The sequence below is a fragment of the Rhamphochromis longiceps genome, linkage group LG6, assembly GCF_057381845.1.
Source record: "Rhamphochromis longiceps isolate RC_006_pf linkage group LG6, R_longiceps_female_GT1.1, whole genome shotgun sequence".
NCBI lineage: Eukaryota > Metazoa > Chordata > Actinopteri > Cichliformes > Cichlidae > Rhamphochromis > Rhamphochromis longiceps.
This window is the reverse complement of record NC_140562.1, coordinates 13,277,268-13,296,616: the sequence shown is the minus strand read 5'-3', so window position 1 is coordinate 13,296,616 and position 19,349 is coordinate 13,277,268. Positions and strand designations below refer to the sequence as shown.

Below are 19,349 nucleotides of genomic sequence, written 5' to 3'. Positions count from 1 at the left end.
CTGGCTTAGTGCATTAATAATTTGATTTTCTACAGTGTGGTATTTGTTTAATAATTCATTGATTCAGTGCATAAAATAAGTTGATAAATAACATGTTAAATATATCAATCATATCAAAAACTGATAGTTTTGGGGGGAGTTTCTTTGACACATGCTGATTAAACAGAACAGGAAGTGAGAGCAGGGAGAACAAGAGTGAGCAGTTTAGTGAAAGGAACAGGAAAGGTGAAGAAGGTAGCATCCTAAAGACGAGCAAGAGGACAGTTTAAAAGGAGACATTATGGCACAATAAAGGCACAAGCTCTATCACCAGAGCTTCATCAAACAAACTCAAATTGCATTGATTGTTTATTTCAGTATCATTCTGTGACGTCAACCTTTAGGTAGCATATAATGTTTGACATTTTACATAAATTTTACTATTAAATACAATAATAGTATACTGTATTGACTGAAAATCCCATAGATTTCAGGTCTGGATTTAGCCCCAGTATTTCAAGAGCAACGCTACTGTTTATGGACAAATTCTTAAAAGATACGAGGTTTTTTTGGTGCTGACTCAGTTTTAGTTTTTTTTTTTTTTAAATTATTATTATTTTTAATATGTGCAGCAATTTATTGAAACATAAGGCAAAAACAGAGGTACAGGCACAATTCTAAAGTGTGTGAAAGTCACTTTTCAGTATGTCAACCTTTTGTTAAATATACATTTTTTAAAATAGGGAACATAAAACACAACATGTACAACAAGAATAAACAAACAAACAAACACAAAAAGCAAGGGATGTACCTACTAGTTAACATATGTACATAACAATTCAAAAATATAAGATACTGGAATATGGAGGTTCATACAAGTTCGGGACGCCTTGACTAAATATAATGTTTCCATATGTCCCAAATTTCAACAAATGTGTCATATTGAAATCTGTTAGAGAATGTAATTTTTTCCATTTTAAACAACCGATACACAACTTCATGTCATTTAGTGATGGAATTTTTACACCGAGCCATTTAGTCTTTCAGACAGCCAGACTCAAAATGCCGTATAACGGAGCACATTGCTGATACCAAGTGTCATTTGAAATTACCATATTTGTTTCCCTTTCCCATTTCTGTTTGATGTAAATTGTATTCATATTCTTAATTTCCTGTAAACACTTGTACAGTCTAGAAATCACTTTGAGACCAGGATCCGCATAGTATGCCTTAACAAATATATTCAGAACAGGAAGAGAGAAAAGATCTATTCTCTTGGGTATAAAGTTATGTAGATGATGCTGGATTTGGAGAAACCTAAAAAAATCACTATTGCTTAACTGGCATTGATCTTTTATTGACTGGAAGTCCCTAAGAGTTCCCTTATCATAAAATGTACAGTATACCTTTAAGCCTTGTCCTGCCCACTTTTTATATGTCGCATCTAACTTTTTGGGTAAAAAATCAGCTGGATTATAGTTGATCAAAACTTTAATGTGATTTCAGTTTAAGACATTAAACTGGCCACGTTTTAGATAAATTTTATAATAACAGAGTGATGCTGGACATAAGCAACTGTGATTCCCTGCATATTTTAAGGATTAAGATAAACTTCAGTTTTCACTGAGTCTTTATTAACATTATCTTGAGCTGTCTACATCATTTTAAAATGTATTAATTTTGTTGTTTGTTTGTGTTGTTAAAAGAGTTTTGTGTTGCTGTGCAGAGTGAAAATCTCACCTGATGTAGTGTTAAGGTGATGTTCACCAGTAGATGGCAACAGAGACAAATGGCACAGGTATTTTCTATACAAACAAAATTTCACACTGAAAAGCCTCAGTGGGAATTTTTGTTTGCATAGAAAGAAAAGGAAAAAGTGTCTTCAGGTCTTTCCAGTGTTTTCAAAATTGTGTTTTTCAGATTCACATCAAAACTTCACACAGACACACACACGTTCGTTTTCACATCTTAGTGAGGACACTGAATTGACATATTACCTCTTAACCAACCATCAGAAATCAATGCCTAACCCTAACCCTTACCCAAAAACCTAACCATGACCCAATGGCACCCCTAACCTCAAAATGACATGTTGAGCCAAAAAACTGCAAAATTGCATGTATTTCTCGTTAATTTTTATTGAGATTTTAACCATTTTTAGTTTTCATGGAAAATAACTGTTATTCATGAAATGACATAATTTCAAATAACTTCTTAAAGTCAGTAAATAGCTGCCACACAAGAATAAATAAAATCTAATTTATGATATTTAACGGAGTTAGAAGTTAGCAGGAAGTTAGCTCACTAGCTTCTATCTAGATACAATATAGCATGTCCTGACTGCGGGGCTTTGGAAACAAATTAAAACGTACAGTTCTGTTATCACTTCCAACATAAATGAAGACAGAAAACTAAACAGCAGTGACGTTTGTAGGGTTACTGAAGTTTGGCTAGCTGGTATATAATGCTGTGCTACATGACCGCTAGTGACACAGCTATGTTAGCATAATATATACAAGCTAACTTTTTTCCCACTCGATAAAAGTTAACGTGAGTGTTCTCGGTGGTCAGGAACAAATGTAATCGCATGGCAGGATGCTGTAAAAGGACCAAACTTCAGCCAGGAGAACAACTGAGATAATCCATCCACAATATGAGGTTAGTCATTCATATACTGCTGCATGGGCTGGGCTGTAGATTAGCGGTAATAAAAGCCGAGGGAGGTCAACAGTGATCACTGACTGTTTTAGGAGCTTTTTGAAATTAAATAGAAGAAAATACAAAACATTAAACAAGTTAACAACACAAAAGCCATATTAAACGCAGACTACTTTAGGCCCAGAAGTAGAATTCGTCACGTCATCACTTAACGACCGGATATGTTTCCTGCAATAAAGTTACCAAGTTCGTCTGTTACAAACAAGCAATCCAACATTGTTAAATACGCTGCTATATGGCCAAAAGTATTGGGCCACACCTCTGACTCAATGAATTCAGGTGTTTCAGTTCCATGACTACAGGTGTATAAAATTAAGCATCCATGCAGTCTGCCTTTGCAAGTATTTGTGAAAGAATGGGTCTGAACAGTTCACTGCTCTCACAGTGTGGTACCGTAATACTATGTCAGACAACATAAGCTGAGATAAAAGCCACCAAGGCTCTGCACCAGTGTTGGTCAAGTTACTTGAAAAAAGTAATCAGTAACTAATTACTGATTACTTCCCCCCAAAAGTAATCCCGTTACTTTACTGATTACTTATTTTCAAAAGTAATTAATTACTTAGTTACTTAGTTACTTTTTAAAAACACGATTTACAACCTGAATAGGTGATAAAGCGATAGATCTTTCAGCCCAATTCTACTTTTTCTACATAATCCATCATACAAAATGTAATCAAATGGAAAGGTCCCTTTTTAAAACTTGTTTTATTAGTTTTAATCTTTTAACTTTATGCATCAAGCAAAAATTTAATTATATGCAACATTCTCTGACTGGAAGAAATTTGTTTAATATTTAAACCTATTTTCTGCACATTCCCGCACATAAAATATATTTTTTTTGTGTTTACACTCAGTCTTTCAAATAGATGCAAGTGAAACACAGCAGAAAATAAATAAAATCAAAGACTCAGCGGTCCTGTTGCTCTATTTTCACCTGTAAAGCAAGAGTGGCGTAGGCGGAGGTTTGCCCTGGGGCAGGTTTTTGTCACTTTTTATGGAATCAAACTTAAAGTAAGGTCAGTACTTCCACGCTTTAAACGCTGCATGCTTATACTCTCTTCTGCACTCGATATATTATCCATTGTTGATCTGCACACAGCTGCTGTCACGAACGTCGCACTTGCTTACCTTACTGTCATGAGACATTCTCGCAAAAAAATCACGGTTTTAGTAACGCAGTAACGCAGCGTTCCTACGGGAAAGTAACGGTAATCAAATTACCGTTTTTGCAACAGTAATCCCTTACTTTACTCATTACTTGAAAAAAGTAATCGGATTACGCGTTACTGCCCATCTCTGCTCTGTACAGCTCCAAACCTCCTCTGCCACTGACATCAGGATAAAAAATGTGCACTGGAAGCTTCATGGTATGGATTTAAATCGCTCAATATGTATGTGGCCAAAAACTTTAGTCCATGTAGGGAAGTTTACCACAGTTTACCACAGTTTACACAGATTTACGCAGTTTAGAGTCAGTCAGGTCAGCTAGTGTGATGGCAGAGAGGGCAGCCTTTACATTGTAGAAAGAGTCACATTATTTTATTCTGGGGTGACAGTATGAGCTTCTGAGCAGGCATAAATATTGATATAAATATATAAAAAACAAAAGTAAAATACATTCATGAAATTGTCAAAGTTGCTGAAAACTGAGCAGAAGAGAAAGAATTATGTGATGTCACATTTTCCTGAGAACTGACTGACTGTGATGACTCCTCCATGTGCTACATGCTATGTTGTCCTGCTAGTTGAGCCTGCTGTCTGTTCTCAGCCGTCCTCCTGTTTCACTGGCATATATCCATCACCAGAGGGCTCCACCGACCTGCCTGTTGACATCAGAGCAAACCCCTGTGTCATGTGACCTGGCTGGAGCTGCAAAGCTGGACTCAGTCGTGGCCCAGGCAAGTTCAGAGGCAGTTGTGGAAAAGAGAGCAGGGAGCATGGTAAAGCACTGGAAGGATGAGGCGGAAACAGGAAGCGTGTAGATTCAGTGGACTTATCAGCATCCTCCATGCCCTCATCCTGACTCAGCTGCTCCTCTCCCCCACTGCTAACACCTGAATCCAAGCTGGGAAGCTCCGGGCTGTCAGCCTGCTGTTTCTCCACTCGCTCATAATCAGAACAAACCTGGATAGACTTGCCAAACACACCTCCGCTGCTTCCAAACAACCTCTGAAAATCTGCCTTTTGTTTATTCCCTCCCTCCTTCTCTTCCTCACCCTCAGGTTCTTCATCATGGCTATCAGTCATATTGATGCTATCTGCCTCCATGCTCTCTTCACTGACCTCTTCACAACTGCACATGCCTGAATCTAGACTCTGGAGCCTAAATCGATCATTGTCGAGCCTCTCAGTTTTCTCGTAGTCTGAAATCACCTGTACTGGCTCACTGTTACTGCTGCCTTTGAACAGCAACATTAACGTCTCCTTTTCTTTCTCTCTCGCTTCATCACTTTCCTGTTCTGCGCTTTTTCCTTCACCCCGAGTACCAACAGGACCATAAGGCGTGTCAACCGCACAGGGCTTCAGATTCCCAGCAGTGAGTGAGGAAATAGGAGGAGGGCTACAAAGCTCAGAGTAACTTGGGTTAGTGAAGCTGGAGCTGGTGGAGTCATAGCTGCCTTTGTTCAACACCATCTTCTCATCTGGCTTGTAGGCCACAGCAGCATCCACAGGTGAGGTTAATTCTACAGTGATAATTTCCACTGGTTTCAAGAAGGAGTGAAAGTATTCACTGGAGAACCCACTCTGGAGGAGAGAAAGTCACAGAACAGAAGAAGAGATTAGAAAGATTTGAAATATACTAGATATTCAGTCTGCACTTCAAGACCAGGATTAAAAAGACGAATGGATCGGTGATCAATTTTGTTTGTCTGGTTAGACTGTCTGCAGCACAACTTTCAGTAATTCTCTTTTTATGTTGCATGCTGTGTCTGTTTATGAGCTGCAGTTATCTCATTTTTATTTGTAGATGGTTATGACAAAGTATTGAACTGAAAACTAAAGAAGATTCAGTATTCGACTGTAAACGACCACGGCTGACCCAGTGGCATTTTAATCATTCTTTATTAATACTTGATGGTTGCTGTGCACACGCAGGACCCACTACAGTATTTAAGTAGGCGGGGCATGATTGCAGATGCCATGCAGGTGCGTCTGCCGTCCCTGCACGGCACCGCAAGCCACGGCCTGCCACATCGACTTACAGTAATATGTGGCTGACACACAGCTCAAAATAAATGCTAACGATAGCTGCTAGTCATGTACATTTACTGCAAACATGTTCACCATGATAGTACACAAATGTTATTTTTTACTGCCCTGAAATGGCAGCTTCAATTGTTTTTCATTTTAAACTGTAAACTGTAACCTGATTACATGATTTAACAGTAGAGAGTAAAGAGGACGCATCTACAGCCTGTATGCTTACCTTAAAATGTACATTCTGCAGGGAGGATTTTCCTGGGTCTGGTACGGGCTGACCTTTCATTGTCGTTACTACATAAACCCTGAGGCAACAAAATTACAATCAAAACCGAAGCTGTCAAAAAGAATCTTTTTGTTTTTAATACATCATACCAGAATAACTAATCATAATATACTGCACATTGAGATATTTTTGGAAAAGTTTGCTTACCAGTGTTTTTTAGTTGTGCAGAGAATGACTGCCATTAACACTACAACACCTGCTGTAATTATGCACACAACAAGTGTAGGAACATCTGAAAAATACAAAAAAACCAAAAAACAGAATAGAATAACTTTATCGTCCACACTAATGGAAAATTGTCTTTGGTTCACCAAGTCAAAAATCAACCAGGCAATAAAATCATAATAAAAATATTGGTAGGAATCAGACCACATTCAAACCTAAGCATAAATAACACTCCAATATACCTATAGAAATACTTCACAGTATATGATGGATTTTTTTAAAATATTAAATGCTTTTGACACAAAGGATCTCTTATAGACTTTTTTGCTAGCTAGAGGCATCTTGTAACGTCATCCTGACAGCATTAATTCAAAATCAGAGTGAAGAGGGTGTTTGGGGTCAGTAACAATAGACCAGGCTTTCCTTAAGACAGCTTGAAGATACTAGATTCCAATCAAGGCTGCTATCGACCAGTAATTGTTCTGGTAGTTCTAACAATCATGTTACAAAATAACAAAATATTCTCCAATTAGCTTTCCTGTAAATGGAATGAGCATAAAAAAAAATAAATCTTGTCCTTAAAATGTGTTTCCAGATACTTAAAGATATTAATGACTCTCACAGACTGATCAGAAAGTGAAGCCGGTCATGGGGATTGGGTAATTCAAGACAAGCTTTTTCATTTTTAATAAGGAAATAATGAAATTTACACCCTTCTTTCAACCTGCATCCCTGAGCAAAACCATTAGGGCTCGAGTTCCTATAGAAGACCAACAATAGCCATATCATCAGCATATTTTCACATTTTCACTTTCCTATCTTGGAGCTGCACGTCATTTACATAAACAGAGAATAACAATGGTACTGACTGTACTGACTTCATCAGGTAAAACAAATACAGAATTTCTGTGGGCTTTAGTTGCTCTTATAAAATGTGTGTCCTTGTTGTACTGAAACAGAAGACAGAGCCGATCACGTTAGCTTAGAAAAATGAGAGAAGGCAGGACTGAATGTAAAAGAGAACTCTGCAGAGTTTCTTAAACTAAACTATTTGTCTTTGGAGCCATTTGGCAAAAAAAGTACCTGATGGTGGTTTTCTTTTTCCTACTGGTGACTCCCATGATGCAGTGGGGCTCCAGTCACTCCAGGCTCCCTTGAGTCGAGGTTTAACAGACCGCACACGAACTCGTACCTCGTACTTCTCGCCTTGTATCAGTTTGTCTGGGTCCAGCTCTGCCCTGCACTCATTCTCGCACTGAATGTCACCTTTTTTCTGAAAGGGGGGATCCTGACAGACAGAAAGATTTTTATATCACTTTATTTACTCTTGCTATGAATTCACACAAACACAGGGCAAGGATCATGTGTACACACTATTTAAACGTGCACTTTCAGGATCTCGACTTCATACCCAAACTCATTCACATTGTGATACAAAATCTAAACTTACACTCCATGACTGATCCTGCTGCTTCCACTGCACTTCACTTTCGTATGAGTTGATCATTTCATGTTCGGGGTCTTCGGACAACCAGGAAACAGAGGTGACGTTGACTTCTGGCTTCGAAGGAGGATTCACCTTTACTGTAAGAGTGTGCACATGAACACACACACACACACACACACGAATCAGACAAATATGTTCTATGGGCTCCGTAAATAGGTCATATTGTAAGTAACAATGAGGTAGTATAGATTACACTCACTGTGACAGGACGGCACATAGGAAGTGATTAGACTCTGCTTCATATGAGCACAGCTCAGATTCATGGACAACACATGGAAAGACCGAAACTGAAATAAATTGTTTTGAAAAATTAATAAAATGATCCAAAACTAGTGAAGATCTAAATCGATTGGTAAATTTAAAATGTTTTGATTCAAATCTACAGATAATAGTTTCGATGTAAATCTAGAAGTGATGTATATATGCTTGAGGCTTGAGGTTTTCCTTGGTGTCACAGAGTGAAATTCACAAGGGTGGGACCAGTTATGCTTCTTCTTCATTTTTGACATATTATTATTTCATATGTGCAGGTATACCCGCACATATTAGAAAAAAAGGGGTCCAGAATGCTCTCTCAGTTTAGCTTCTACGTTTTGAGAAATTAGCATTTTCACACAGTAGTCTGTGTCTGCACAGAGGCCATAATTAGCTTTAATTTCACTTCATGTGCAAAAAAGTAAAAATAAAAAAGAAGCCTGATCCTGGAGTTGTACTTCCTGAAATTCATACATAGATACTCTAATATTAAATGGAAAGCAGTGTGCTTTAAATGTCCCGCTGGCCATATGCTCATCACAGGATTCTTCACAGCTGTCTATACCTTAAAAAGCAGATGATTCTTTTTTTCTCTCTTCTACAGATTTTAAACATATTTTTAATAAACAGGGTATCCACCAACAATGCTAGTTGTTTACACACTCACAGTGTATTCCATTTCAAAGATGAGGGAGCACTCCTTTAGGTCTGGTCTGGACATGTCAACAGACTTTAGGTGACAGGAAGTGCTGTAAGAGCTGAGAAGAAGAATATTCATTTGATTTTGCTGTAGATGATGTTACTGATGACATTTGTGACTCGTGTATTGTAAGTATTATGCATCTAGGTTTTCTTTTTGTGATTGAGGTCCTTACATGTAGCGAGCTTTATACTGAGCATGTATGGTGCATGCAGTGTCATCAGACACGTATTTGCTGTTCCACAAACATGTGATGTTTCTATTGTAGTCAGTGTAGCAAGTGAGATCTGTGAGAATTAAAACAGGAGAGATTAAATGAAAATGAGTAAATATGTCAAACAACAGATCTTAAAATCAGTTAAACATGAATAAAGAGGAATAAAGACTAACTCTCTGGAAGCCTGGGACACTCATCACTTGTGCAGAGCAGCAGCAGAGGCAGCAGAATAAACAGGGAAAGTCTTTTCTTATTTCTCTCCATTTGTTAAGTCCTTTGAGGCCACTGGGATGGTTTGTTTCCAAAGCTCAGTGACTGGAAGATTTGAAGCATTGTAGTCGCTCCAGACTTTGGCTCACTGCTTCCCAATTTTTCTCATCCTGCCCAGATAAAAAAATAAATAAATTTAAAGTGTTTATTAAATCATCTGGTTGACAAGATGCAACAATGTGACAGAGATACACATAGAAAAAAAACTGCTGCCTACAAACACATCAAGAATAAGTTGTAACATAAGCAGTCGATGGAAAAACAGAAATAGAAGTGTTTCAGATCCTGCCCCACTCCTCTGCGGTTCCACATCTGTACAAATGTGACATTTGTTCTCTTGCAGTAACAGGATAAATGAACAATGATGATTTGAGACAACAAAGTTCCAGTGTAAATCAGGCTTATGCATCAAAATCAACACCAAATACAATGTCATTGATATTTCCTTTTTCAGGGTAAAACAAGACCAGCTGTTTTTTCTGAAAGGCCACACTCATACAGCCATTAAAACAGGTAATGAAAAGAAATACTCTGGTCAAATTCTCATTTTACACTCAGCCACGCACACTCAAGACATGCAAAACCTTTCATCAGCTTCCTTTTTGGAACATACAACAGTCTGCCTTTTTCATCCCACCCACATTTGTGCAAAAATGTCAGCAGTTTCCATTCAATCTCCACTGGAATTCAGCACAACTATTTAATAAAATACAGTTTAAATATCAAACAGTTCTCTTAATAAAACAATAATAATAATTGTGTCAGCTACACAAACCCAAACAGATAAAAGGAAAAAAAAAAGGTTGAATTCGTTGCTTTTCAATTCAAGCAATTAACACTGTAGAGGATCTTACTTTGAATCGGCACTGCTCTCCAGACTAAAATGTGAACTTCTGATTAATTATTCTTCACTTCTGAGCATCTGAAGCATGTCAACACGTGTTTCTTACTTCCTATCATTTCTTTCAACTGACAGATAAGGTTAAATTTAGTACCTGATGACACATTTAAACATGCAGTCAAGTAAAAACTGGCAGCTTCTGCGTTAATGTTTCAGTTTTAAACTTCATCATCATTTATTAGTTTGTTGACTACAGCCTGCCATTTCCCCCAGCCTGTTGGATTTTTAACCGTGCACAGCAATGCACACAAAGGGCATGCTACAGCTAATACTTATAAATGTATTAGCTGCAGCTGCCTTTGCATGTGGACCGCAATGACATTTAAACTCTGTGAAAAACAGGATGAAAAAAAAATGTGTTTGTGTGGATTCGTGGTTCTTGTGGTTTTGCAGCCAAGTGCAAGCTGACCCACAAACACCCAGAGCCTGACCTAAAACTTTCACCTTGTGCGTTTACTGCAGTATTATCTGTAAAGACTTTTTTTAAAAGCATTTTATCTCATTGATATTCAAGCGAACATTTCTTTTCATTGTGATTAACGCAAACATATTAAGTTTATACTGCACAGCGCTGACGTAGATTCTTTACATGTTTAGATTCACATTCATAACATAACATGTATTCTGCTTTGTAGCATGATAGAAAACCTAAACCTGAACCTGCAGCTAAAACCCTAAATATTATCTTCAGCCACAATCCATAGAATAACTGTCTAACAAACTACGTTCCAAGTGTCATGCAGAAGTCAACACTTGTGGCAGTTCGTGGCAAGTATACCATGAGTTGCTGCAGTTTAAAATGCAGTGGAACATTTTAAAAATCATTTACTGATAAATATTTGTGGTGCCAGTATCATTTCTTTAAAAAAAAAGAAAAAAAAAAGAAGAAAAAGTGTTGTTCTCCTTTTTTTTTAGCCCAAACCGCTGCACACTACTGTTTTTCTTCCATTTCCGTGCACAGGGGAAAGCACATTATGTTGGTGCTTCTACGGTCACCTGTTTGCAAGGTTTAATAAAGGTCAAAATGTTTTTCTGAGAACTCAAATGTTCCATTATTCTGACAGGTTCACTTCCTGCTAACGGCACTTCTTAAAAAAAACTTAATCTGATTGCATGCAATGAGCTCAGACTTACATGATTTTAATAAATGGAGTATACAATTTCCAGTCATGCACATTACAAGAAAGTGCTTTAGTAGTCAGGAAGTTGATAAGCTTAACAGGAGGCACTTTGTGTAAAAATTAACAAGATGTCCGTTGATACAAAAGGTGAGGGGGGGAAGTTACACTAACTACATCCTCTTAAAATGTACTATTAGATTGAGTCATGTGCTGCAGCATAAAGCAAGATCAGTTCCATCCTGACATTGAGACTCTCTGATGAGAGCTCTTCTAGGGTGACAATGTTGCATGTAGTGATCCAAGAAGATAACAGCCTTGCAATCTTCCAGAATAAAAAAGAGAAACACCAGTATGGGATAGGAAATGAAGTAGATTACTTATTGTGTCAAATTATGATATGAGACTGCTTATATTTTATTCGTTATCTGATCTTCCGCATGCAAATGGTCTGACAACATACACCTACCTGACACCGCTAATGCACTGCTGCTCCTCAGTGTGAGGAATCTGTAGAAACTGACCTTTCACTCTACCAGATCTATAAAGGTCGCACTGCAGTCACATCAATCTGTAGCAGACGGCTCAAACAAGGCGCATGTTTGATGTGGGTGTTTTGGTTTAATCACAGCTAACTCTTTCTTCTTGCGTGGGTAGAAGTCCTCTGCAGTTAAAGCATTCAGACAGACTTTCAAAGAACGGTGAGTCTTTTAAATGCAAAAGATTCATCATGAAGTTCCATGAGCTTCTGTGCCAACACTTACCTTTATTCAACTTCAACAATATCACTAGTAAACACTGCACACATTTTCATAGCTATGATGACAGAGCCAAGCTATATTTATCTTTGAAGCCAGGTGAAACTGTCCATTTAGTCACATTTAAGCATTTCTTAAAGACATAAAGGTCTGGATTATGTAAAATTGTCTACTTGTAACCTCTGGTGTTTGTATGGAATACAGAGCATGAAATGATTCACTGTAATTACTTTGGATAGGAATGCCTCAGCCTCAATTATTTCCACTCTGACAAACCATCTTTTTTACCCTTACAGTGTCATCAAAGCCAAGTCTTATGGACAGCCTTGTTTCAGCTGAGTAATATTGTCCAATTATGTCCAACGTTTCTGAGTTCAAGTATCTCGGGGTCTTGTTTGCGAGTGATGGGAGAAGGGATCGACAGACGGATTGGTGCTGCGGCTGCAGTGATGCCGACGCTGCACCGGTCCGTCGTGGTGAAGAGAGAGCTGAGTGTAAAAGCGAAGCTCTCAATTTACCGGTCGATCTACGTCCCTACCCTCACCTATGGCCACGAGCTGTGGGTAGTGACCGAAAGAACGAGATTGCGGATACAAGAGGCAGAAATGAGCTTCCTCCCTAGGGTGGCTGGCCTCTCCCTTAGAGATAGGGTGAGAAGTTCAGCCATCTGGGAGGGGCTCAGAGTAGAACCGCTGCTCCTCCACATCGAAAGGAGCCAGCTGAGGTGGTTCGGGCATCTGACAAGGATGCCTCCTGGGCGCCTCCTGGGTGAGGTGTTCCGGGCATGTCCCACTGGGAAGAGGCCCTGGAGCAGACCCAGGACACACTGGAGAGATTATATCTCTCGGCTGGCCTGGGAACGCCTTGGTGTTCCCCGGATAAGCTGGAGGAGGTGGCTGGGGAGAGGGAGGTCTGGGCCTCTCTGCTTAGGCTGCTGCCCCCGCGACTTCTTCCGCGATAAAGCGGAAGAAGATGGATGGATTGTTTGTTTTTGGTTAGACTTCAACAAGACTTTTTCTGTTATGGTGGATTTTTTTTTTAAAAAGTTCATAAGACTGAAATCACAAGTCTGTTTTTAATCAAACCTGAAGTCATGTGATTAATGATACGAGTCAAAGTCATACTGGACAATCCACAGACTTCCCCAGCTAACAGGAGATTTGAATGATTTGCGTCAGTTGACCACTTATCCAATTGTGGAAAACCCGCTTTGTTAATAACTTCAGAAAATCAAGATTCCTCTTCTTGCCTCTTCTTATCAGACACTATCTTAATACTTTACCTTCTAAGAACCATTTTTCATGTGTTAAGCACTAGTTCTCTTCATATCATTTGTCTACTGACTTTTGGACTTCCCCTACACTGGTCCGACAGCAAAGTGAAAAAGTTGACACTCTTTGATCTCTTTTTTTTCTCTTTCGTCTCTTTCTCTCTTTCCTTACTCACTTCACTGACACACGAGAAAAACAACCACAAACTGAATACAAATACACACTAAAAACTTAAACCACATCCTAACCCCTTTGTCTTCCCAGAAAGGTATGTTTGTTTCCAATAACAAAAAAAGCAACCATTCACAATCCAGAAAGTCTGCTCTTCATTTCTTGAACTACTTTTTTCTTGAAATTACTGGTGCAGCGGTTTCTGAAACCACAACTAGTGGTGAGCTGGAGTAACATGTTTTATTCATTTCTGTGGGCATACAGATCAGAACTGCTTCATAATAGTCATCATGTTAAGCTTCAGTCACATGGGCTTAAAGTCCGGTCCACCCTGTCAACCTACATGACTGACAAAAATGTCACTCATTAGATAGTTGGTGTCAGGAAATGCAGATTTTCCCTAAGCAACTGGTGGTTACCAGAAAGTTGCTGACCTGTCTGGGTATTTTTTCTTTCCTTCTTTTGTTTTTTTGGCTGATGTTCAACCAAAAAGAGGCAGTAAAGATGTTTGTTGCTCTCTGACTATAAGTAGCTAAAATGAGCATGGTTGTCAGTTGGTGGAACCTTGTCTTGTTTACTGTAAGTGATTAATTGAAGTATCGTTATTATTATGATGTCAGAGACAAGAATCTGCCGAGTAGTTTTTATGTGATCAGATACTTGGAAATGAGATGGTTGGATTGATTATGCCGCTATGGCTTCAGTTCTTAACTGAAAGGGTTGAAGGTGGGATAAATTAGCATATCATAGCCGCAGTCTAGGAGTAGGCGTATCCTGAAACAACAGCGGCAGCAGCAGTATGACTGTTGAGCATGCAGGGACACATAATTTTGTACAGACATACAATAAATCCCCTAAGCTGTTTCCTCTAATGCTGCTGGCAGGCAGAAATTTGGGTGTTTACAGCTTACCACGAGCTTTGTGAAATGTCTGAATTTCAATTTGTTTAATACTGTTTATGTGTAAAATCAACATGATAAACTTGCTTGTTAGCATGCTGACACATTTCAAACTGCAACCCCCAAAAAAGCTGTTGTGTGCATGGACAACTTTTGTTTATTTGACAAAACTATCCACATGTCCTTTTAGAAACCCTTTAACTCTGGCGTCCTTTCCTTCTCTCGCTCCTCCACACTATTTTGTGTCTTTGCTATTCTGCCACCTCCCCCTGCCTCACCCCCCCACCTATTTTCCTGTGCCATTTAAAGTGCACCTTTCCGAGTTAGCGTTTTTATTAAAAAGACAGCATTAGGTATCTTACTGGGACTAGTTTTTATATCTAAATATATTTCTGTCTACTTGGACCTTTTAGGTGATCTTTAGTGCAGAATATATTACAATTACAATATAACTGTGAAAAGTCTTGTTCACAATGATATTGTGGAAAATACAGTGAGAACTCTTGCATAAACACAATAGGTGAGCTTTAACTTGTTATGATTATATGAATTAAATACAGAAAAAAGAAAGCCTTTTCCATTCATCACATGCACGTAACCAGCCACTTCTAATCTCGCTTCAGAGTAGACTTTATCACTTTCTCCATCACACTGCAACACCATCTTTCTTCACCGCAGGTTCATTCATTCATAGCAACTAAAAAATGTGTTTGATCTCTCTTAGAAAAGACCAAGTAAACCAAGTAAAAATTGAACTTACCGTTCCAGAGTTGTTCAGCGTGCTGTCATTTCCATGTCTGTAGGGTTATTCAGGCCGTGTACCCTAAACATTTCTTTGACTAAAGTTTTGCCGTCTTGCCTCTAGTGACGTATTGGAAAATTTTCTGAGAAAAGAAGAGGCTGCGGTGCTGTGGTTTCCCTTGGGGTTGTAACTCGGTGACATTCAATCAGCGTGTCAAGAAATGTGAAACATGGTGAAAACCCCTTTTTCTATGTTCGCATAAACACTTTCTGTTCCCTTTGCACTGAGTTTCTATTATTTGTTAAAAATACTATGACTTGGTAAGAAGTAAAAGTAATATGCTAGTGCAGAAACTATAATTTCATGCCTCTGTTTTGTTTGCTTTGCTAACTGAAATTCAGAGTCAACTCTTTTTAGGGCCAGGTTAAATGATTAGTTGGGAAATGTGCTTTCTTACTGAGAGTTTGATGGAAAGTTCGATATCTCATATGTTTACATAGCAAGTGAGAAAGGCTGAGAATGGGGGAAACAGCTGGCTTACTAAATAAGCTTATTGGTTAATTGTGAAAACCTCTATTTGTCATCCTACCTATCCTACGTCAGGCACACACAAGCAGATCACCAAAAAGTAGGCCAGTCTCACGATTAGGGGGGCTTTTAAGCCACAGCACACAGGATATACAAGAAGCCAACTTGTGCATAACTTACTAGAACCTGGCCAGACATGTATAAAAGGTTTAGGCAATACATTTTGTTCATGAGGGGTTGAATAAAACCTTTAACCCCTCCAAAAATGATTTTCAACATGAGCTATACCTCTCATGTACTCATTTTCAATTCTGTCCATCCTCTTAGTAAAACATCTTGGTATTTTCAACTCTGCCACCTCCACGTCAGCCTCCTGCCTTTTTGTCAGTGCCACCGTCTCCAAACCATACATCATAGCAGGTTTCACCACCACACGGGAAATCTTTCCATTCACTCTTGTCACACATCAACCTTGACCCTCGTCTCCACCCGCTGCACTCTCTTCTTCACCTCTGTTGTCTACTATATGAGGCTTTGGATGGTTGACCCCACCTTCACCACCTGTGCTAGTTGCATGTTTACCGTTCCACCTATATCCCTCTCATTCTCACTCATGTATTCTATCTTCTACTGACTTTCATTCCTCTATTCTCCAGTGCAAACCTCCACATGTCCAGGCTCTCTGCTACCTTCTCGCCACTGCAAAATATCATCAGTAAGCATCGTTAGTCCACGTAGACCCTTGCCTGACTTCACCTGTCAGGCTGTCCATCACCATCAAAAACAGGAAAGGACTCAAAGTCAAACCCTGATGTAATCCCATACCCACCTTGAACTCATCTGGCACTTCTACCACACACCTAACCCACTGTCTCGCTGGCGTCCTGCATGTCTTGCGCCACACTCACATACACTTCTGATTTCCTAACACACTACCTCAGGCGCCCTATCATATGTTTTCTCTGGATCCATGAAGACACTGCAACCCCTTTTTGATGTTCCAGCAACACTTTTTAAAAAATATATTTTTTGGCCTTTTTCTGGCTTTATTAGATGGAGACAGTGAAGACTGACAGGAACGCAAAAAGAGACAGAGGGGGAGACGTGCAGCACATGGTCGCCTGCTCATCCAACTATGCTAAACCAGTGCCCACCCAGCAACACTCTTAAAGCAAACATTACACCTGAAGTGCTCTTTCACAGCATGAAGCCATACCGCTACAGCTTTTCACATCATCTTTGTTCTTGGAAAGTAATGAAGAAGATGTGTACTTCTTCTCCATTACTCATGGGTCCTCTCAATCTCCAGGATTGTGTTAAACAATCTAGTTAAAAAGTCCACTGCCCTCTCTCCTAGAAACATCCAAACCTCCACTGTATGTCATCTGGATTAACTGCCTTTCCACTCTTCTAGAGCTGCCTCACTTCCTTGCTACTAATCCTCTGCACTTCCTCATTGGCTAACTATCCACTTTCCGTCCCCCTCTGGCTCTCGTTTTTTACATTCATTAGCTTCTTAAAGTATTCCTTTAATCTTCTCAGCACACTCTTCACTTCTTAGCACATTGCATATATTATAACTAATATTATAGTCGTATATATTATAATATTATACTAATATTTTGTACTGTTGTGACATCTTGTGGCGGGTATTAGCTGATTGCTCATTGCACCTTTTGTAACTACTGTTGACTGCTATGTAATGTCATTTGTCCATGATGCTTGACATTTTAAGGAAAAAAATACGATTATGTTGTATTTTTACTTTCTAAATCATGCATTTCTGAGACGGATGAAAAAAGGAACAGTTTGTAAAGTGTTTTTACAACTTTATCTTTTATATTATTTTTCTGTCTGTGATGTCTGCCTTTGCACTGCTGCGAACAGAACGTTAGATCTCTCTAAGCATCAATAGCATGCTAAAAACAGCTAACAGCAAGAGACCAACCAGAGATGGAAATATCTCAAGACTCTAGTTTCAAAAAAGCCTTGAACTCTAAAGAAAAAAAGACCTGAGGAAACACTTTCCTGATGGGTCTTAATGACAAGTTCCAACATTTATTTAAAACGTGATTTATATAAGTTATGGTGCCCATTAGACTCATAAAGGACATTAAAGCCAAGTTAAGATCACCAACTGTACATTAATAGTTATGTATAGACAAATAAATGATCGTAATATGAATTTAATTATGTAACTAACCAAAAGATACTTAATAAATGTCAAAATGTTGGAGATGTTCTTGAAGAAAAACCTTCATTTACTGTTTGACGAGTAAATGCTTCACTGTTCCACAAGTTTTTTAACAATGTCAGTTTCAATTCTGTTCAATGTTATTTACATAGTACCAAATCAAAATAACAGTTCCCTCACAGCACTTTTTATTGTGATGTAAGGCCACTATAATGATAGAGCGAAGCCCCCAACAATAACATGACCCCCAAATAGCAAGCACTTGTCGACAGTGAGAAGGAAAAGCTCCCTTTTAACAGGAGGAAACCTCCAGCAGAACCAGATTCAGGGCGAGGCAGCCATCTGCTGCGACCGTTTGGGTGAGATTTACGACAACACTTTAACAAGAATTATTTAAGAATTAAAGCCATTTTTTATACAAAGTAACACATTTTTCAAGTGGATACAATCCTGAGACAACTCTGTGTGTAGATGCAGGTGCTCAGCAAAGCTGCTCAGAGAAACTAATTAAAAATACTCATGATTAAATGTTCAGACTATTTCACCTGAGCTCCTATTATACAACAGTGCTGAATGCCAAGGTTTAAAACTCTAGTGTAGTGCTGCCCTCGAGTGGAAGCTTTAGAAACACAAACTCAAATGGCATTTAATGTTGGTTATTATAAAGTGGAAAGGGATAAATATTAACTTCACAAAGATAACTTCACATCAAAGCCCTGAAAATATAATCAGTGTTAAAACAAGCGAGCTTTTTCTTATTGTTAGTATTTTTATTTGTTTTTAGTCTAACTAGAATTTATGTTGTGTTCTGAAATAAAATAAAATTAAACTTAAAATGTAAAAACCCCCAATTATTTATGACATAAAAAACAAACCAAGAGATTATCTTGGGACTTCACTGCTGTTCTAAGTTATCACCAACAACTTTCCCAAAGGAGCTCATGTTCACAGCAAGATAACAGAAATCTTTTATCAGAGCACCACACTCACCAGTTAAGAGCCAGGACAGGGGGACTACTCCCACACTGCAACAGCACAAATAATGAACATGTCCTCTCGGTGACACATGTACAACTATACTGCTCAGAAAAAGCAAAAGGCTTTTTTAATGCGAAAGAGGAAGAGAGGACATTTGAGTCTCACTTCCTTGTCACAGGTCAGCTTTAACATTTCAACTTATGTACAGCAACCCCTTTGCTATGCAGTGGAAAAATGCCTTACGTGTAATACGTGTGACTATCACTAAGTACGTCACAGCAAAGTGGGTTTTGATGCCACCTTTTTGTTTCCTTTAGTGCAAGTCTATTTTATATCTGTTCATGCTGAACTTTACTCAAGAAATGATTATTGTATATGGCAAAAGTGATTTACTTGTTATATTAAAAGCAATATTTTTAGCATCAACATTGCATCACTGAAATCATTTTAAGCCACCACAGAAAAAGAGTCTTCTAAAATGCTGTACA

The 19,349-nt window shown here is 38.6% G+C and overlaps 1 protein-coding gene across 2 annotated transcripts; it reads right to left on the bottom strand.

The window, feature by feature from the left end:
- Positions 1-3,438: 3,438 nt before the first annotated feature.
- Positions 3,439-19,263, bottom strand: LOC146667610 (uncharacterized). 2 transcript variants are annotated; one of them, XM_085409270.1, is made up of 10 exons: positions 18,874-19,263; positions 9,205-9,411; positions 8,990-9,101; positions 8,782-8,872; positions 8,059-8,146; positions 7,803-7,936; positions 7,436-7,640; positions 6,335-6,419; positions 6,128-6,206; positions 3,439-5,445 (listed from the first exon to the last, which is right to left on the bottom strand). In XM_085409270.1, the coding sequence occupies exons 2-10, from the start codon at positions 9,293-9,295 to the stop codon at positions 4,465-4,467; spliced, it is 1,866 nt and encodes a 621-aa protein (XP_085265396.1). In that variant the 5' UTR covers positions 9,296-9,411; positions 18,874-19,263; the 3' UTR covers positions 3,439-4,464. The 2 variants fall into 2 exon arrangements, with proteins under 2 accessions (XP_085265396.1, XP_085265393.1); XM_085409267.1 differs by lacking the exon at positions 18,874-19,263 and adding an exon at positions 15,180-15,366.
- Positions 19,264-19,349: the final 86 nt, after the last annotated feature.